Below are 22,995 nucleotides of genomic sequence, written 5' to 3'. Positions count from 1 at the left end.
TCTGCCACGTTCTTCAGCGACTCTAGCGCCCTCCCTAAGATAAAAATAGATATCACATTGAAAAGAACAATATGTAAGGAAGTTTTAAAAAGAATTAAAATTGGGCAGCTTTTACAGGTAAATTGTAGACTCAACTATGCAAACATTATTGAAGAAAATTTACAGCAGTTTGAAAACAAGAACCAAACCTTGGAGTCTCGTTAGCAAACTCTAAAGAAGATATTGATTGATTCAGATAGGGATGTATGTGGTAAAGTTGTCTGCAAGGATAGAAAAATAAGAACACCATTGTGAACACAAGAAGTTAAAAAAGCAGTCCTTACCAAAAGGTCCTAGTAAATAAGTCAACAGATGCCCTAAAAGAATACAGAGATAAATGTAAGCAAGCTAAGCTATGTGTAAAAATAGCTAAACAAAAAAAACTAAAGAACCTAGTCAGCACACCCTTACTAACCATACTCTTAGACAACTTCCAAGTGTGACTCCTTGTTCCCCCCCCCCTTACTCCCCATGTATTATAAATTTCTTTGTCAATCTTATAGAATCCCTTTTAGTAACTTATAAGTTTTTATCATATCCCCTCTTCTCCACCTGTCAGCTAAACTGCAACTCACACACCTTCAGTATATTCTCATAGGGAACGTTCCACAGACCTGTCATGAGCTTGGTCACTCATCTCTGAATCCTCTCCACCAGCTCCCATTTCCCTAGAAATGCAGGTGACCAAATTTGTGCACAGTAGTCAACATGTGGCCAAATCATATAAAGAGGAATTAGTTCTTCAATGTGTTCTTCAACATCCAAGTAATCCTTTAAGTTATTTTTCCAACTTTTGTAACATGTCCTCTAAACTTCTAACTTCTATTCAGCAATACTCTCAGATCACCAGCCTCATCAATTTCCTGTAATCCTGTAATCTGGATTACAGGAAATATGATACAAAATATGTACTCTTTATTTTTTATTTTTTTTTGTTAAGTGCATTACCTTACATTTTGCAACGTTGAATTGATAACCATTGTCCTTGCCCACACTGTCAGTTTATTTAAATCATCCTGTAAGATATCTCTATCACCTTGATCAACTATTGCCCTCCCGAATTTTAGATCATCAGCAAACAATTGATACCCCCCCCCCCTCAAATCTTCTACTGTTTCATTGATGTGCAAATTAAAGAGTTGTGGTCCTAGTATGCCTTGATGGCACCACTGCTCCTTAATCACACTCATTCACCTTGATTCTGCTCCACCATACACCACCCCCTGATGGCTATCTATCAGCTGCTCCTTATCCATGACCACAAATCTTATCCATTTCCATTTTCTCCAACTTATGTAATAATTTTCCATGTGGTATTCTGTGAAATATCTTTACAAAGTCCAGCAGTATCATAGTCTGCACACCCTTTTCCATTTCCTTTATCCAGTTCTGCTGTCAACTTATTATAAAATGTGAATAAATTACTGAGGCAGGACCACCTTTTCAAAGCCATGTCCCCTATAGAGTATCATATTCCTATTCACCCATTCCTGAATTTTACATTTAACCAACTTTTCAAATACTTTAAACACCACTCCAGAGATACTAATTGGTCTGTAATTTGTTACTCCTGTCTTGGAGCTACCTTTATGTAATTGAACTATCTTACTCTCTTTTCACTTCTTTGGAACCTTTCCAGCTGAGACTTAGATTAAACAACTTCATCAAAGGCATTGCCAGTTCACTTGCACATTCTTGCAGCCCACAAACTGACAAAGCATCCAGGCCCACTGCTGTATTGACATTGATATTTTTCATTATACTAAGTAACCCTCAGTTCATTTAGGTACCTTCACTAATATAAATTGGATTGCTTTTTTTTTTTTAAATTATCATTAGTTTCTTGTTAAATTATTAAATAATTTTTATATTATAATTAATAATTTTTTGTCTGTTTTTCAACAGGGTGCATCTTTGGCAGGCTTATTTAATGTTTTATCTACTATGCCTGTGTTGAACCAAGTGAGGAACACTTTTCATTATTTTTCTAATAAGCTTTTCTAATAATTAAGATATAATTTTTGAAAACAATTAATGTCTATATTTAACTTATTGTATGGGAATGTAAGATATGATATAATAAATAACATAAAATGGATTTGCCTTACATATACATTTTTATTAGTATAAAATTTTAGCCCTAGTATCAAGGGCATCTTTAGCATAACTTTTAAATTAAACAACAAGAACAGAAACTAGTATATTCTACAGTGACATGTACAAACTGCATGTACATGATGTAGAGCATCTAGGTCTAATTATATTGAAGGCTTAGGAAAAATTTAACAAGATTGAGTAATAAATGAAAAATCGGGATTTGCGGAGCATGCCATCACCACCAAACATTGAGTTCTTTGGAAGAAAATTAAGTTTCTCTGTAAAAGTAATAATATCTTGGAACATTTGTACAAAGACAGTTGTGAAACTTTGCTACATTGACTGAATCTAAATGGAACAATGGAATTAAATTATCCCTTTTATGGGAAATAGTTCTTCACAAATTCCAGAATTAACTGAAATTTAATTATAATTTTCTATTTATTCTTAAATCTTGTTAGTTATTTTTATGCAGAAGAGATATCTGAGAAAAAAAAGTTCCAAAATTCCCCACCAGGGGAGTTGTAAACACTAAATGCTTGGAATTTCCATATCAATCAATTCCGTACATGCCAGGAGAATTTAAAAAGTGGACAAGGGATTTTTCTCTTCATTCTGGTTGTTGATACTGTCCATAGTGATGGCACTAACCTTTCCCCAGCATGCTTTGTTCTTGAAGCTGTACTACCTAAACAATTGCAATGCTGTTGCTGCACCCAGGGCCAGGCCCTGTGCAGGTTGTGCCCCGCACAAATGCACCTGATCAGTAGGGGCGCTATTTCAAGACAACAAATAATAGTAAATTTTTATAGAATACTCTTATTCATGAAATAAAACTTAATTACATGGATTGCACAACTTAAAATAAACAGTAAGGTGATAAAAAAAAATGAACAGCAAACTCAACAACCGATTAGCTGCTTTGCTTTGACATACTTTGACATATTGCTTCATGCGTGGTGCATCAAAGCAGGTTTGAATTGTGTTGTGATTTTTTTGTGATAATTGAAAAACAAACCATTTTTTTTAGCTGCTCTATTTTTATGTTCACGTACATATATCTTGTATTTATATACTAAATAAATAAAAATTTAGGCGTCACTTGGAAGTGTGATATCTGGGAGAAAGAATAAAAAAAGGAAAAAGTTCCTAAATTCACCATTGGGGTGCTATATGATGATATTTATTTATTTTTTTTTGATTTATAAATTTATTTGGTATATTTCAAACGTTTTTGCAAAGTCCAAGAATATCACTGTATATGATTCTCTTTTATCTAACACACCCATTACCCTATCATAAAATGCTAGTAAATAGTTAAAACAGGGCCTACCCTTTATAAATCCATACCGACCATCATAAAGAATACTATGTCCATCAACCCAATCTTGTATTCTATTCTTAACCAATCTCTCCAACACCTTCACACAACTGCAGTTAAACAGGCAGGTCTATAATTGGAAACTTCTGTCCTAGAACTGCAAAACTTTCATTAAATAACCAGATGAAGGGTATAGCCAACTGTGGTGCACATTCCTTAAGAATACGTTGATATGTCATCCATTTCCACAGCCTTATTATCATCTAACCCAACAACGCCTGATACACCTCCTGATTCTTTCATTTTCATTGCAAGTATTCTCCTAATACTTGCCTCCCTTCTGTATATTGTACCGCATCATTTACACCCATATATTATATGGTGATAAGGAGAGCGCTTGTGAGGCAACCGTAGCGGCGGTGTGTAAGAACAGCTCTGGATTCATAAGTTATTCTTGAAATAATTAATTGTATATGAGCGATTGTTTGAGTAAGAGCTGCTATAAAAGTTGTGCGCTACTAGTATTATTAGTGTGTGGGATATTTTGCCTAAACTTATTTACAGATTCGTTGTTATTAGACCTTAGAGTAGTAACCGGCAGAGGAAAGATGGCAGCAGCTTTGTCATTGCATGACTTTAACTTATATTTCAGTCGTTTCGTGAAGAGCGAGGTGTGCTACATGTATTCTTTTGATTACATAGATGATTGTGGACATTTAAGGTGGATGGAAGGAGGGTGTATGTGCGAAGTGTGAGCTAAACGAGGATTCGATGAGTGCTAATATGAATTTGATGACAAAGTATTAGTAGCGAGAATGTTGTGTGAAGAATGAGTGCTTGTTTGAAAGAGAAGGATAGTGTGAAAGAAAGGTGAAAAATTGTTAAAAAATCATTGAAAAAGAAAACGAGTGATTTGAAAACTGTAATGGATGGTAAAAAGGATGAAAGCGAGGCAAATGCGGTGGAAGGCAATGAAATTGAGAAAACAAAAGAAACCGGAAATAGCGCAATGAAGGTTCGAAAATTGGAAAAATCGAAAGAAATGAATGAAACCGGAAATAGTGTGATGCAAGGTTCGAAAGTGGGAAAAATCGAAAGAATGAATGATAACGAAAGTTGGATGCATGGACCGAAAGTATGGAAACTCAAAAGGATGAATGAGAGCGAAAGTATGAAGCAGGAGTCGAGAGTTCAAAAATTAGAAAGATTGAATGATGGAAAGAATGTGAAGTGAGATTCTAAAGTTGAATTGGGTTGGATGAGGCAAGAGGGTGAAATGGATGCAGAGTGAAATTAAGAAAATTCAGGTGAAAACGATTAAACCAAATCAAGTAGGTACGAAAGAGTTAACAAAAGATGAGTGAGTGGCATTGTATGGGGACTCCATTATTAAAGGTGTGCTGGATGAGAGGATGCACAAGGTACGTTTTGTAGGAGGTAAAATGAGGTGAGTGATTGAGGCATTGGATATGGGGGAGGGAGCGAGCGAGCAAAGGAGTTGACGGCTTTAATAGGTACAAATGACTTCACAGAGGATAGAGAGCACATCAGAATGGATATCAGGCGGCTGCTTAGATGGATAAAAGACAATAGTATGACAGGAAGGGTAGTAAGCATGTTGCCTAGGTATGACTGTGGTGAGATGAGGCAGAGAGCAAGGATTATGAATTGATATGTTGGCTGAAATGTGTGAGGGGAGTATAATTTGTTAATGTGTGGAATGAGTTTGAAGGATGCAGTGAACTGTATGGGAGTGATTAACTGCATTTGAGTGGTTATGGTCTTGGAGAGACTGCTGCTGGAAGGTAGAGAAGTGAGTACAAAGAATGAATCAGATCAAGTGGGAAGTGATGTGGAAAAGCATGACAGTAAGACAGGAGAGATTGAAGAGGTGGTTATGAATGAGGAAGTGAGTGGCATGAGTATAGAAAATGAGAGAATGGGTGTGCGAGAGGAACAGGGAAACGGGGAGGCTCAGGGTGGACAAGGATACACAGCGTGAGAAAGGTGGATGCTCCAAGAGGATGTGAGAGCATGTGTAGACAGGAAAGGAATAGGAAGACCTAGGATCAAGAGGAAACCGTTGGAATTGAAGATGGTTCTAAAATGAATAAGCAGAAAGGGAAAAGGCCCCAGTCGAGCATGGAGAGATCACATTGAATGAGTGGTATCAGTGGAACTCGCTGTAGATCCAGGAATGAGCTATTACATGGTTAGATGAGAACGACATCCTGATAGGAATAAAGATGGAAGAGTATGATGTGTTTCGTGAGGATAGAAGGGGTAAAAAGGGAGGGACAGTGCTATTGATGATAGAGAAAGAGTTATGTCCATACAAAGTAGAGATGCAAGAGGGAAATAGAGCCAGTGGTTTTAGGCAGTATTGGTGAGATAGAGGTGAATGGAATGAAATACTTGGTTGAATGTTGTTATAGACCAGGTAATGTGGATGGTAGTGACTATGAAATGTATAATCAAATTAGCCAAGCAAATAAGAAAAGAGTGATCATTATGGGCGATTTTAATTATGGCAATATAGATTGGAATGATGAGATAGCAACTGGAAGTAAAGAAAATGAGTTTCTTGAGTTTTTGAGGGATAACTACCTCAGACAGTATGTAACAGAGGGCACATGAGGATTTGAGGGTCTTGGATTTGGTCATCTCATCAGAGGATGTAATTATAAATGAGGTGTCAAATCACCCACCAATTGTGTGAAAGTGATCATGAGGTGATTACCTGGGTGGTTGCCAGCAGTGTGAGGACCTCTGTAAGAAAAGAGTATATGTGCAACTACAAGGAGTGTGATTATGAAGAGCTCAGAAGACAGCTTGCAGGTGTAGCATGGAATGAGGAGTTTGCTGGAAAAGAGATCAATGCAGCTGGGGGGATGCAATCTAGCAGATGCAATGCCTAAATGTATTCCAAGGGTGAGAAGGTTAAATAAGGTAGGTGTGAAATGGATGAATAAAGAGATTATGCATGCGATACAGAGAAAAAGGGCATTATGGAGGCAGCATAAGAGAAGTGGAAATAACCAATTCCATGAGCACTACAAAGAACTTGTCTGGTGAACTAAGTCACCAGACAAGGCAGGTGACTTAGTTGGTGAGGGTAGCTAAAGTGAGGTATGAATAGCAGTTAGCAAATGAAGCCAAAAAAAAATCCTAAGGAGATTTTTCGATATGCAGCCAGCAAAAGATAGAATGATTATGGAAGGATGACTTATAAAGACAGCTGTTGCAGAAGATGTGGTGGAGATGATACTTAATGAGCAGTTCATAAAGGTCTTTCAATCTTGTGAATGTGACTTCATTAAGAGATTGAGAGCAGTTGATGATGGGGGAAGAGAGACTGACTGTAAGTGAGCAAGATGTGTATGGAGAGTTAAGCAATCTAGATGTAAATAAGGCTGTGCGACTTGATAATATATCACCATGTATTCTGAAGGATGCCAGGGAGTTGACATCTGCCTTGACATATCTTTTTACTATGAGTTTTGCACTTGGTCAAGTTCCTGAGGAGTGGAAGGAGGGCAAGATTGTGCCACTTCCTAAAGGAAGTGATAGAACTCAAGCATCAAACTATAGACCTATCTGTGTGTCAGGTGTTGTAGTTAAGTTGTTGGAGAAGCTTGTGAGAACCAGGATCCAGAATTGGGTTGACAACAATGGTATTATCTTTCATGGACAACATAGATTTACTAAAGAGAGGTCATGTTTTAGTAATCTTACTTATTACAATAAAGTGACTGCTTCCTTGGACAGAGGAGAAGGATACCAAGGAATATACTTAGATTTTGCAAAGGCTTTTGATAGATTACCACATGATAAGTTGATAGTCAAACTGGAGTGGATGGGGTTGGATATTAGATTGTTGCTTTGGATTGGAGACTGGCTATCTGATAGGTATCAACAAGTCATGTATGGGGGAGCGATATCCAGGAAAAAGAAAGTTACCTAGTGGTGTGCCTCAGGGGTCTGTTTTAGGGCCATTGTTATTTAACTTGTATACTAATGATATTGGTGAAGATTTGGATGGAGATATTCAGTTGTTTGCAGATGATGCAAAGTTGGGATGAACCATGAAGAGTAGAGAAGATGTTGTGGCATTACAAGAAGACTTGAATAAATTGAGTGATTGGGCACGGTTATGGGGATGCAAGTTCAGTGTTGCAAAATGTTGTTATTATTATTATTATTTGACACCTCCAGGGAGTCCAAGGACTCATTGAGGGAGGGCACCTGCTCTACAACTCTGTCTCCATCATTCCATCGCCAACTGACCGCAACTACACCAATGCCTTCTCCACCGACCACCACTGGTATTTCTATAGACAATCATAAACATCCATACCCACGGCAGGATTTGAACCCACAGCCTTTTGGCTGGAGAGCACATATGCTAACCACTCGGCCAACTAGACTGGCAAATGTAAGGTTTTAAAATTTGGAAAACAAAGATGGAATGCAGAATTTATGCTTGGTGAGGATATATTGTCGGGGGTGGAGGAAATAAGAGATCTGGAGGTAATAGTGGATAAGGATCTGAAATTTAGGGGACACATAGCCAAAATTGTGAAGACAACAAAAAGGCTTCTGGGAATGATGTGGGGGACACTGACTTGTAGAAGTAGAGAGATTCTTGTTCCATTGTATAAGGCTTTTGATTAGGCCACACATGGACTATTGTGCCCAGATTTGGTCACTTGGTTTTGAGAAGGACGATGAGATGTTGGAAAGAGTCCAGATGTGATTGACTATGGTAGTTTCTAACCTCTGGAATGTCGAGTATCAGGACAGATTGAGAAGATGCAACTTGCAGAGTCTGGTGGACAGGAGAAGAGCAGAGATATGATAGAGACCTACAAGTTGGTAAGGGGTTTTTATAGGATCAATGCTGGAGAAGTTCTACAGAAAATAGTGGGAGATCAGGGGAGAACCAGAGGTCATCCCTGGAAACTGTATAAAGAGGGTGTGAGTAGGGGAGTGAGAGGCAAGCTTTTTTCATGCAGAGTTGTTAATGATTGGATTGCCTTGCCTTGCCTGAGAATGTGGTGTCTGCAGAGAATTTGAGTGTGTTTAAAGCATGGTATGATGAGCTGTGTGTATGATAAAAGGACCTACCAGATGAGTCTTTGACTCCATGGGATCTTGGGTAATAGTAATAATAGTAAAGTGCTCATTCAATAATTCCACTATATCCTTTGCCACTGTTATGCTGCTGCCATGACCATCGACTAATACAAGGTTTCCCAAATTGTGTTCCTTGGAACACTGGTGTTCCGTGGAAAGTGAATGTCTTCCCTGAAAAATTATCAAAATGAATATTAATATGAGCCTGGAATGGTTTTAAATGCTGGGAATCTAACCATGGTGTTCAGTTAAAATTTCAGGATTTGTGAAGTGTTTCGTCATAGGAAGATTTGGGAAACGCTGCATTAATATCACCCTGCCATAATTATTCTTTCTTTTGCTTGCCATATAGTGGAAAAATTCCCTTGAGTTAACCTGGACTGAACAGCCAGTCTCCTCTCATACATAAAGAAAATCACCTTTTCTTTCTTACCCATGCTCATCATCTTTCTAGCCTGCACTTTATACTCTTCTTGGATCCAATCACCACTATACTGTCTTGTACCTCCTCCATAACATTTTCTTTTCCATTACAGTTTGCTTGATTTCACTGTTCATCCAATTCACTCCTACTCTGTTTACTTGCTTAACCCTTGGTATGCAGTTATACATTGCTGCCTTCTGGGTTTCCATGCATTGTCAACATCTTTTTTGCTCAGGTCATCTACCCAACATCCTAATGCTAACTGACTGCAGAGCTTCCATAATCACCTGCTTTATATTCCCACATATTTCCATTTGGCTGTAGCCTTTTCTTGTTTCATTACTACCTAAACAAATATCTCATGATCACTCTCCAACTGGCAGCAGTGTCAATGCCTCATTAACAACTACATCTTGTGAAGTTATCATCAACTTACATGCCCAACTAATTTGCCTAAACATTTAAGTCGGTATTCTCTGCATTCCCTGACCTATAGCAGCAGCATCCTGTCAGATATACTAGCTTGTTTATTTCAACTTCATACCACACAGATTAAAAATCTGTGCATGCACTATCAACTTCCACACTTAATGGACACAGTTTCTCTGTAAATCATTAAGAGCACTCTCCCTCTTTTCACATTTGTATCCTTTGGGAAAATCATATATCCTTCTATTTCTATATTTCTATTCCTGACATCACATCCTACTCAGACAACCAAATTTTACTTATTCCAGTTATCTCTGGGCATACTGACTCAATCAATGCAACAAACTCAGCTCTCTTGTTTCGAATACTCCTTACATTTGTGTACAAATATAACAATTCCTATGTCTTTCCTTCCATTCTACCAGCACCAACATTCTCTATTCTAGCTGCTATACCACACCTCTCTCTTCAGTTTGACCACTCCCATTTCCCTGATCCTGATTCTGATTTTGCCTGTCTCATCCTCATCTTTATGCATTCCATCACCTTATGCTGCTGAATCCACACCTTCAACCTCATACCCATCTTCCTCCTGTCGTCCAGTCTGCTTAGTTGTGCTATCCTGCTTCACAAGTAGACTCTAATCATTTACTACATTAACTCCTTGACTCTGTTCCTTCTCAGAAAACAATAGCCTTTCTAAATGCCCAATACTAAATCAATTCAAATGCAATCAGTCCATCAGCTTTAAACCATTCCAACTATCCTTCAAATTCACTCCACAGATTTACAAATTGAACCCCTTTTGCCTCACAAACTCAGCCATCTTACTATTCGTTATCTCTGCTCTCCTTCTCAATTCACTGTTATATCTGGGCAACACACCTATGACTTTTCCAACAACACTATTCTTCTTTACCTGCTGCAACAACCTCCTCAAGTCTCCATCAACATGCCCACGACTACCACTAAATTTGATACCCATCTTTCCTTTTCTGCAACTCATTAGTTATTTGCTTCATTGTACCACTAGGAAAGCATGTTTTGTGCACTCGATTAGTCATCGCACTTCTAATGAGTCCATATACAATGACATATGACTATCCTTTGACTCTTTCATTATAATACTAACTTCCTTCTTTTCATTCTCATAAGCCAATCTCTTCTTTAGATGTTTAATATCCTCCAGATGTTTCATTTCACTTTTTATTTTCACTAACTCTTGTCTAAGCTCTTCTACTATGGTCCTGACTCTTGCTCCCATTTCTAATCACACTAATCTATCAAAACACTTTTCACATACGTTAATGCTTTCCTTATTCTCATTTATCCAAATAGACCAGAAATCTTTCACATTTTTCAATGCATACATTTGCAAAGCGTCCACTGCAAAAAATCCAAGGCAGAGCTAAATCTTTGTACCAAAGCCGTTCATGCTACTTATGTGCATTTCTTTATGGATGCCATTTTCAGAAGCAGTATGGACAAACATGTAGCAAAACACAATATAAACAACAACAAAAAAAAATTCCAACAAACAACAACAACACTACTAAAGGACACTTGTATCCAAACTGAAAAAAATGCAACACAATTTGTAATAAAAGCCACACTATACACTAATTAAAAACACTTTTTTTAGCACTGCTCAAATCTACCACTAAGTTCACCTCGTGACCTTAGTGCTGCTCTGGTAAGGAACTACTTATTTCATGATGCTTAGTAATGCTAGCTTATTATGTAACAGTATTTTTATGAAATAATTGTTTCATTAAATCAAAATTACCTGATTATAGTCATCTAACCATAATCAGGTAATATAAAAAAATGATTCTGGCATTTTTTTTTCAAGGTAAATACAGGATTTATGTGCAGTAATTGATAGCAACCACTTTCTATATAAATCAGTGGCATTTTTTCTTCTGAGATTTAAAAATATATATATACTTTAGAATGAACAACAAAGATTGCACTTTAGAATGGAAGTTTCTCTTATTTTGTCCTGCCATTAATAACAAACTATAATTATATTGTAAAAGGAAAATATAAAAATATATAGTTGGCATATCTGTTTCAAATTACAGCCACACAGCATCATATTGTAAGGAACCACTTGTTTTGTTCCTGCTGGCTCTGAGACAAGCTACAAATGCAAGTTGATCCCTTTAAGTATTCCCCTGCATGTGAAGGATTATCACACCTCTTGTAGATAACTGATAATTGTATGCAAGTACTTCTTATCCATGTTTCTCCAAATCTATTGTATGCGTCACATACTTATGTTGGTGGATGTATATATATATGTCAAGGCTGGTAGGGAGGTTAATGCCATCTGTTCACTCCCTTATATGAGAGTTCTAAGAAAAAATATAATTTTTCTCAAAACTCTCATATATGTCATCCCTAGTCTTTGAATAATTGTATTATTTCTAATCCTAGATCTCAAATCTAAGTAAAAATTGGTCAAATATTTGACCCATTTATAAATAAATTCATGGTTAGTTCCTTACCATACTAGCTTTTCTAATTCTATTTATTTCAATATTAGATTTGCCATCTTAACTAAAAATTGTTACCTCTTGTCTGTTCTGGTCTCATGCCATCACTTTCTCGGTCTTTCAGTTCTTCTTTCTCCATTGTTTTATAACTAAACAATTTTAGAAGTCTGCTATTGTCCATTTGATTTACATTTGTATAAATTTTTGTTTATATGTACTAATTTATTGGTTTTATATTTATCATATGTTTTGTGGTCCCACATAGTATAATATCTACCTGTTTTTTTTCTTTTCGTCATCATCAAATTCATGACATATACCCTCAGTGGGTGTACAGGATCTTATGATAGTACTACATGAAAAGTTATATCTTTACAAACTTCCTATCAAAAATTTTCCTCCAGATTAGCCTGTTATCTGTCTATATTCCAATATTATCAGATCTTATATTTTTGCATTCTTAGGCACTATATCAATTCATCTACATCTTAGTCTTTCTCTGGGTCTTTTTCCTGCCAACCTAGCAAAGAACTTGTTTTACTAACCTTTCCTCTCCCATTTTGTTTAAGTGACCATACCTCATTTTTAATGTGATACTGCCATTGATGCCATCTGTTAACTCCACTAATCTTTCTCAGTACTCTCATATCAGAGATTTCCAGTCTTTGATCAAGTGTTTTTTTTTTAACCCAGCTCTCAGATCCATAAGTTGAAATTGGTTTTAATACAGTGTTGTATACAGCTAATTTAGTGTTTTGACTAATTTCTTTCTTATTCCATATAAATTTCTTCAGCTGACTTCTTACCATACCAACTTTACTAATTCTGTTGTCTATTTCCATATTTAATTTACCATCTTCACTAAAAACTGTGCTTAAATAGCTGAAATATTTTACTTGTTCTATAGGATCTCCATTCAGAATACAGCTGAAGTTTTCTGTGCACCCGTCTATTTTCAGTCTTTTTATTGCTGATTTTCATACCAAATTTACTACATAATCTGCATAAAGTAAACAGCTAAGATTAACATCAGCAAATTTGATAGCAGATTTAATACCACTTTCCTTCATAATGCGATCAATATAGATAATATTCATAACAGAAGGGATAATGTACATCCTTGCCTGACACTAGCTTTAACATTAAACCATCTTCCTGTACTTCCCAATTCTAACTGCTGACTTAAACTCAAATAAAGACTAAGTATTGCTTTATATAATGCCCCTTTGACATCATACAACTGTAGCATTTTGAAGAGCTCTTCTCTTGGCACCTTGACATATGCCTTTTCCAGGTCTTTGTTACATTCCATGATTTCTCAACTATTTGTCGTAAAATGAAAATCTGATCCTTGACAGCCTCTATTAGGCCTGAATCCAGCTTGTTCTGGTGAATTTGTTCAGAAGTATAACATCATCTGCATAAAGAGCTAAGATTAACATCAGCAAATTTGATAGCAGTTTTAATACCACTTTCCTTCATAATGTGATCCATATAGACAATGTGTGATCACCTTGTTGTTTATATTGCTTCTACAATGATTTTTTTTTTTTTTTTTTTTTTTTGCAGCTCCTGCTTTATATTGCTAGTCATCCACTTAATCCCTACTCTGTTTATCCTCCTAACCTAGGGTATGCTCTCTGATACTGCCTTGCTCAAACAGTCCTTGACCACTTGCCATGACACTGCTCCAAGTTGCCTCCAATTTGTCATAATTGCCTGGTTTGTAGTTTCGCATAGACTCTTTCTTGACTAAAATTTCCACATGTTGAGCAACCTCTCAGACTATATGATCACCTTCCCTGATCGGAGGTAGAATTACTTGTGTACAGTAATTGTGTAATATCTTACACACCTCTTGAGGTTATATATCAGCAAAATGTGTTTTGTTTTAGAATTTACTTTAATAATCATTTGCACTTGATATGTTTTTAACAAGAGAAGAAGGTAATAAGGAGATATTTATAAATATTCCCTAATGGTTTACCAATGAAATATTAGTGGGGAAATTAAGTATATGGTGCAGTGCATGGGTTACAGGGGATACAAGAAATCTAATGTATCTGAGCCATGTGACCAAATTATTATTATTATTCAGGCCTCCATGGAGTCAAAAGACTCATCGTGGGAGGTCCTTCCTAAGAACATAAAGTCTGTCAAGACTCATCGAGGGGAGGTCCCCCCCCCCACCCTAAGAAACACAAAGTTTATCATACCACTCTTTAAACTCATTGACCGTTCTTGCTCCCACCACTCCATCAGGCAATGCATTCCACGGTTCAACCACCCTCCACGCAAAGAAACCACTCCTTACCCTCTTGCTCACAGTTTCCTTTTGTAACTTCTAGGGATGGCCTCTTGTCATCACTCTTCCCGCTGTTCAACCAAGCGAAAGAACTCCCTAGTGTCAACACTGTAACCACCTCTCAACAGTTTAAAAGTCTCAATCATATCACCTCTCCTTCTTCTATCCACCAAACTCTGCAGTCCACATTCCCTCAGCCGATCCTCATAATGCATACACAATGGTGTATGCATTTGTCCATGCATACACCATTGTGTATGCATGGACAAATTGAATTGGATATGTTTGTTGTTTGTTCAGGTAGCTTAGGAATGCATTTAATATTTAGTGGCCGTGGGACCAAATAGTGAATATATTAACATACCTGAGCCACACTTAGGACTTTAAACTTGATGAATCTAGGGCTTGATTGAAGTCTTCCACATAAAAGTTAGCTATGCGGGGAGAGTGGTGAGCCTATGACCGTATCTTCTTTTTGCAAGTAGAAATTATTTTGCCACATGAAATACCCAGAGCGAAGTATGTGGGCAAAGAGAGCAGTGTTATCGGATGGAAATTTGTTCTGTAGGAGAAGAATCGTGCCATTTATCAGGACATTGGTAAAAAGTGCAGTTACATCAAAGCTGACTAATAAATCTTCGTTGTTGAGCATGATGATTTTAATTTTGTTTATGAAGTGTTGTGTATTAAAAATATCGTCTGGTCTACTGGTTTCTGTGGTGATTCTGATACAGTGGAGAGAGTGCAAAGGAGAGGGTTAAATATGATATCAGTGATAAGTGATCATGAAGACAGATTGAGAAATTGTAGACTGCAATCACTAGCAAACAGGAGAAAGCAGGGATATGATTGATATGATTGAGACATACAGAATTTCAGTAGATGGAATTTTTCATTTTAACTATGGGGGAGAGTGGTGATATGGAGAGTGGGGGAAAGGATGCAAGGGCATCCTTGAAAGTTGAGAATTAATGCTGTCAAGAATGGGGGAGGAGGAATAAGAGCATTTTTTCCTCATAGAGTAGTGTATAATTGGAATGGATTGCCATTGGATGTTGTGTGTGTGTGTGTGTGTGTGTGTGCAAGTAGTGTGAATGAATTCAAGAAAATATGTAACAGCTGGTGAAGGTAGTATGTCACCTTCCTCAATGAGTTCCTGACTTTCTGGAGGTCTATCTTAATAATAGTAATAATAATGCCATGAAAGGTAAAAAAGATTAAAACATGCCATACCATTACATTAGATGAATCATCATGGTCAATTTCCAGATATATACCCCTCAAGCGGTGTTCGGGTTGCTATGACAGCAACATGATTAAGTTTACATTATTATTAAACTTAAACATAGAGGAACATTAAACATTGGGGTGCTTAAGGGTCAAAGCTGTATAACTGAGAGGAGACCTCCACATAGCCTTTAAAGGAATGCAGAGAACCGACCAGAGCTTCTGACCTAATGTCCAATCCTCACCTTCTCGTGGTGCACCCTGTTGGGTATCTACCTGGATACTGAACGAACGAGGATGGGCTGGCAATTTGGGATTTAGCCGACCAAATTGTATTCTTATTGGTTAAACCAAAATAAAAAATGATGGTACATCATGACAAAATTTCATGCTGGCTGGGGCGCTCCTGGTTAAACAAGGCCCCCGTTGTTTTCGCCAGTGTGAACAGCGAAAAGTCTGTTACTGGAACAAATCTGAAAACACACCCCAACTCAACATCACCAGAGTTAAAGATCGGTACTATCAACATAAGAAGCCTGAATGGCAAAGAAATGGAGCTAGCTGAGGAATTAGATAAGTACCAGATCGACATAATAGGGGTGACTGAAACAGAAAAGACAAAAACTTGCAAGATCTTTCTGAGCAATAAATACAAAGTGTTATATTCAGGCAATGACAATCAAGGAAAAGAAGGAGTAGCCATAGTATTCAACACAAAATACGAGGCTAATCCTCTTGAATGGCAGGCAGTCTCAAGTAGAGTGATGTGGGAAAATATCAAAATGGGGAATTTGACAATGAGACTTATTTGTGCCTGTGGTCCCACAGAAGGTTCTACTAAGGTAGAAGTGGAGGAATTTTTTAATGCTTTAGAAAAACCAACTGACAAAATGATAAAGGAAAAGTTGGTCCTTGTTGGGGATCTGAATAGCAGAGTAGGAAATGATTGTCAGACATACAAAAATATTTTGGGAAAATTTGGAGAAAAGAGCAAAGCTAATAATAATGGCAAATACCTGTTGGATTTCTGCTCAGGACATGGACTGGTTATTACTAACACCATGTTCCAACATAAAAATGTGCAAAAATTCACATGGAGAGAAGAGGCAAGGAATAAGAAAAGTCTCATCGATTATGTTATTGTTGATAGTGATGTTTTCTCACTGTTCACTAGAGTGTACAGAGGATTTGAAATTGGAAGCAATTATTATTTAGTCTTGAGCAGGATAAAATTGAATGTCATATTGAAAAGAATAACATGTAAGAAAGTTTTAAAGCGAATAAAAGTTGAGCAGCTCTGAGATGTGAACTGTAGACTAAAATACACAAAGATTATTGAAGGAAAAATGAAAGAGTTTGAGAATAGGAACCAAACCTTGGAGATTCAGTGGCAAGCCTTAAAGAAAACCCTGATTGATTCAGCTAGAGAGGCATGTGGTGAAGTTGTCTGCAAGGATCGAAAAATTAGTACTCCCTGGTGGACACAGGAAGTTAAAGAGGCAGTGAAGGAAAAAAAAGAAAGCATATGAAAGGTTTCTGCAAATAAGTCAGCTTGTGCTCGTGGAGAATGCAGAGACAAATCTAAGAAAGCTAAACAGTGTGTAAAACTAGCTAAAAAAGTCATGGTAGGACTTTGACAAGAACATAGAAAATAAATATCAAGAAGGTGGCAAAATATTCTGGAGGTTGTTGAAGAAGCTTAGGAATGGAGGAAAGAATGCTGTAAAAGGAGTTAGAGATGATAAAGGTAACATGAAAACGGGAGAAAAAGATATGCTTGAAGTATGGAGTAATTACTTTGAAAAATTGTTAAATGAAACCAGCAGTGATAGCACAGTGGTCAAAAACACTGACCAGGCATGCAGTCAGGAATACATATCCATACTTGAAGTAGAAAAAGCCATCAAAGGCTGGAAATATGGAAAGGCAGCAGGAGTAATGATATTTGACCAGAAATGCTGAAGTATGGTGGAGTATGGTGAAGTGGCTGCACTGCATAGTTCAGAAAGCCTGGACAGAGGGATGCATTCCCAATGATTGGAGTAGAGCTCTAATAGTGCCTATATATAAAAAGAGAAATAAAACTGAATGTGAGAATTACAGAGGTATTTCCCTACTGAGTGTTCCTGTCAATATCTATGCAAGTATACTTGAGAAACGGTCGAGAAGAATTGTGAAAGAAAAGCTTGGTGAAGAACAAGCTGGATTCAGGCCAAATAGAGGCTGTCAGGATCAGATCTTCACTTTATGACAAATAGTCAAGAAAGCATGGGAATATAACAAGATAGGTATTTAAGTTTTGTCGATCTGGAAAAGGCATATGACAAGGTGCCAAGAGAGATGCTATTCAATACTACATAGTTATACACCATAGTTATATGGTGTCAATGGGGCATTATATCAAGCAATACTTAATCTGTATTTGAGTTGTAAGTCGGCAGTTAGAATTGAAGGATGTACAGGAAGATGGTTTAATGTTAAATCTGGTGTGAGACAAGGATGTACATTATCCCCTCTGTTATTCATTATCTATATGAATTATTATGAAGGAAAGTGGTATTAAACATGATATCGGAATTGGAGATGTCAATGTCAGCTCTTTGTTCTATGCGGATGCGTTATACTCCTGAATAAATCCGCTACAAGTTTACAAGATTTCCTGACTAAATTGAATAATTGTTGTAATAGATATGGTATGAAGGTCAGCGTTAAAAAGACGAAAGAAAATGAAAATAGGTAGAATTGTTGAAAATATCAACTGTGTTGTGAACGGGGAACCTGAGGAACAAGTAAAACATTTCAGCTACTTAGGCACGATTTTTAGTGCAGATGGTAAATTAAATATGGAAATAGACAACAGAATCAACAAAGCTTGTATGGTAGGAAGTCAATTGAATAAATTCATATGGAATAAGAGAGAAATTAGTCGGAACACTGAATTAGCTTTATACAAGACGGTGTTCAAGCCAGTTTTAAATTATGGATCTGAGAGGTGGGTTACAAGAAAAACATGACCAAAGACTGGAGACCACAGATATGAGAGTCCTAAGAAAGATTAGGGGCATGAACAGATGGCATCAGTGGCAATATCATATTAAATGCGAGGATATTAGGATAGAAGTTGACATTGTCGGCATCCAGGAAGTCGTTAGCAGAGCTAATCTCAGGTGGTATGGTCACTTAAACAGAATATGGGAGAAAAGATTAGCAAAACAAGTGTTCTCTGCCAGGTTGGCAGGAAAACGACCCAGAGGAAGACCAAGATATAGGTGGATTGATACAGTACAATGTGCCTTAGATGATAGAAATATAAGATCTGATAATGATAATATTGGAGTCTTGACAAGTAATAGACTGATTTAGAGGAAAATTGTAGATAGGAAGTTAATAATGAAGTAAATCTTTCATGTAGTACTATCATATCCTGTACACCCCTTGTGGGTACATGTCAGGAATTTGACGATGATGATGAACATAGAGGAATATCAAAAAAATATGTGGAGTACTTGATTCTTAAGTACTCCAAAACAGGACATTAATTCACATCACTGGAATAAATTTTGTGAAACTTTAAATAGAGATATTAATAGTTTGTATCTTCCCTTCAACCTCTTTTCTTTTAATCACCATTATCAGAATTTCCAAGATATAATTTTTATCAATTTATAAACATTGACCATTTTTTATATAGAGATTAATGAAATTGGTAGTACGGCACTTGCTTGTTGATATGCCAAAATCAGCACCAACTACTTCTTTCTAGATTTGCATCCAAGAGGCACCTCTGCATTGCTTCTTTAAATAGTTGATATAATTCTATATGGTTTCAGAGACAGCCATCAGCATATATTGTTTTTCAAAGAAATAGAATTTTTTTTATAATCTTATGTGATCAGAAGGGTCCTTAATTTAATAACATATTATCAACTGAATGAAACTAATTCAGGATATAAATTACTATTGTTTTGTTTGTAACCTCTTAATAACAAATAGGTAAAATTTTGCTAGATATAGAATTTGCATCAGTGATATTGCACTGCATCCAAGGACTGCTATCTGGCTTGTGCTTGGAAGAAATTAAATGTTGGGTATAAGATATAAACTTATAATAAAATATATAAATGCTATAGGTTTATATAGCATACCATGTCTGGTATTCTGTATAAACACTATATAATAAACACAAAAAAAAAAAGTTAATGAATCTATAATTTCTTCAATATCTATTTATGCCATATAGTTTCTTAATTTTATGCAACAGTGTCTGTGAGTGTTGCTTGGATCATTAGAGAAGGTTCTTTGGAAGTCACATAATACCTAAATATTTATCATACCTATCCTTGAAAACATTCAGTAAAGATGCACTCACATTGCCCACTGGGCAAACTTAATTTGTGGGGGGGTCCTGGGATGGGCCTCATGTCATGAGTCTCATAACTCCATTCTGAATGATTATAATTCATTCACTCACTATATGCCATGAGAAGAATCATGCTTCTAACCACATCCTTACTTAGTTTTCAGGGATGATGCCAAGTTTTTCCCACCCGTCATGAGCTGTAAGATCCCCTTACCAACTTGTATGTTTCTATTGTATCTCCTCTCTTTCATTTCTTTAACTTCACAGGACACATTCCTTCTCTTGTTTACAGTTACATATTTTTAAATATAGCAAATATAAAACATTTCATTTTTAGATGTTGTAATGGAAAGGTGGGGGGTCTCATTTTATAGCAGTTTAACTAATGTAATCATAACCATCTATTAAATAAATATTCTTATTTTGCAGTTAACAACATATACTTCTCTTATGCAAGTAAATGGTACCTTGGAGACTTACCTACAATATTGCAAGAGCCCATGTCCTATTTGGTAAATACTCCAAAAGATTTTAATGATGATGCTGTTATTTTCTTTTACTCTCTCAAATACTGAGCTTCAATGTGAAAAACAATCTGAAGTATTATTTCTGGAGCACATTTCACTGACAGAAGTAGTTTCAAATATTGTGAATCTCAGTAGCATGGATTGAATCATATTGACCTGTCTTTGAATCTCTGTTTGTTGACACTTCATGTCATTCTACCAGCTTATGTATGGTACTGTAAACTTTATCATTGCTAATTTAGATCTGTTTTACCATATATTTTCCTACAAAGCACTTTGTAAATTTGCAAATAAATGTGACTTTTGGTATGCATGTATGTGCATAATACTCTTCTAGATATTAGGACAACTTTTAATTCTTTAAAATATTTTGATCTGCAAGCAATAAGCAATAAAAATTCATATACTGATGAAGCTTGATCTTAATACAGTGCAATTATGCAATGCAATTGCATTCAGTATCACTTTTTTTTTTGTAAAATACACTTCAAAAATATTTTTGTATTAAATTTAAATATAGTTATAGGGTAAATAATGTACTTAATCCTTTGGTTTTCATGTTTTATGTCAAAAGTATTAAGATATTTTCAAAATAAAAAGTTGAGGACTCTGAATCTGGGTTTGTCTTAATTTTTTTTTATGATTTATCTTTTTTTATGTAAATTAAATTGTGTAATTTTTATGTAAATTAACCATTTACTCTACTTCATTATAAATATTTTATATGCATTCTCTGTCTTCACTCATTATTGCATTGTCTGTTCCAAATACATCATCAATACACACGCGCGCACGCGAGGGATATACAGGATGCTATCGTAATACTACATGAATACATTTAAATTATTATTAGCTTTCTATTAACAACTCCTACAAATTTATTGTATTTATCAGGACTCAAATATTGACAGATCTGTATTTTGGTCTTCTAATTTACTTCTGACTCCATCAATCTACTTAAATCTTTATCTTCCTCTTGATCTTTTTCCTGTCATCCCTGGCATGTAAGTTCTGTTCAAGTGGCTATGTTACCTCCTTAAATGAGCTTTGCTCACACATTCTTGAAGCTAACAAATGTCAGATTATTTTGAATAACTTAATTTTTAATATGATTTGCCATGTCACTTCGTAATTCTTTTCAGAATTCTCACATCCCTAAGCTAAAACTTCTTTGAACACTGTCTTGTATACTGTCAGTTTAGTGTTTTGGCTAATTTTTTTTCTTTAAATTTATTATGCTGGTTTCTCACAATACCAGGTTTGCTTATTCTGTTATCTTTTTAAATTTAATTTGTCATCTTTACTAAAAATTGTGATTACATAACTGAAATATTTTGCTTGTTCTACAGGTTTACTACTGCGAAGGCACTTTATGCTTCCAATGTTCCTGCCTATTTTAATACTTTTTTTTTTAATATTCATTTTCTCACCAGATTTATAATATTTGTTCATTTAGTCCTGATTTTGTCCCGAGTCCTGATTTAAACCCAAGATTTTGACTATCCACTTAGGTAACTTTCCCCAATGTTATGCAATTTTCGGCTTATATCTTGAATTATTTTGTCTAATTTCAGTGCAATTCACTGTTAATACACCTTGCTATATTTCCCTTTTGCATTTTGTGTAGTTTTTGGCTTATATTTGGGTTATGAATCTGCTGAATCGATCACATACACTTCAGGTTTGAGTATTTTGAGCATGTGGTGGGGCGGGGGAGAAACTTGCCCAGATGTCCCAAGCAGACTGTAAATTTAAGTATAAGATAAAGCAAGGAGGTAACCTGTTATGTCTATACACCAATGCTGGGAGCATTAGAAACAAGGTGATTGAGTTTGTTGCTTTGGTGAATATGTTGTGACCTAAAATTTGTTGACTTTGGCAAAACCTGCTCTCAGAGTTGGATATTTTAACTGGAATCGAGTGCAAAGTATATAATAGTATTTTTAGGAATGACAGAAGAGATGGGAGAGTGCTGTTAATGATATCAGATGACTTGAATCCAGTTAGGATAGAAACGCATGAAAGCAATGATGGTAATAATTTCCTGTGTAACACTGAGTTGCAGGATATCTGATGATAAGTGGAGACTAAGAGGATGAAATATATGGTGGAGAAAGTTTATTTTTCACTTGGTTAGAATGTAATAAATTTAGTTTAATCCTTTATCCAAGTGTGAGCAAACAAAGTTTGCACCTGAAAGTATCTTCAGGACTGGGGTAAGGTGGTGCAACACCAGGGCGACTCCTTGCGAAGGTGGAGCAAGCTACTATCACTCCTATCTTTCTCTAAATCCAGAGTAATTTATTAAAAAGGTCGCACACCATTTGGCAACTCCTATAGGTAGAGATGACTTTACTAATGCTTCTGGCTGGTATCTCCACTTGGGCCTGACTTCCACTGAAGAGACCTCAATAAAGGTCGAAACTAGTCTGGGTAGTGGCCCTTCCCTTAATGCATAACATTAGACATATCTGCAAGGAGATGCGTTTTGCATTATAGGAGATAATGAGATAGGAGTGATAGTAGCTTGCTCCACCTTTGCAAGGAGTCGCCCTGCTGTTGCACCACCTTACCCCAGTCCTGAAGATACTTTCAGGCGCAAACGTTGTTTACTCACACTTGGATAAAGGAT

General features: G+C 36.3%; 1 protein-coding gene across 1 annotated transcript in view; it reads left to right on the top strand.

The window, feature by feature from the left end:
• Positions 1 to 20,976, top strand: part of LOC150100343 (acid ceramidase-like) — a 179,320-nt gene extending 158,344 nt beyond the window's left edge. The window contains exons 12-13 of the mRNA XM_090402680.1: positions 1,945 to 2,001; positions 20,266 to 20,976. Of these exons, the coding sequence (XP_090258806.1) occupies positions 1,945 to 2,001; positions 20,266 to 20,352 (144 nt within the window). The 3' untranslated portion in view covers positions 20,353 to 20,976. The remainder of the gene's footprint in view (positions 1 to 1,944; positions 2,002 to 20,265) is intronic.
• Positions 20,977 to 22,995: the final 2,019 nt, after the last annotated feature.

This window comes from Typopeltis vanoorti, chromosome 13, assembly GCF_054136105.1.
Source record: "Typopeltis vanoorti isolate ZY-2024b chromosome 13, IOZ_Tvanoo_1.0, whole genome shotgun sequence".
Classification (NCBI taxonomy): Eukaryota; Metazoa; Arthropoda; class Arachnida; order Uropygi; family Thelyphonidae; genus Typopeltis; species Typopeltis vanoorti.
This window is presented reverse-complemented; position numbering and strand designations above follow the sequence as displayed.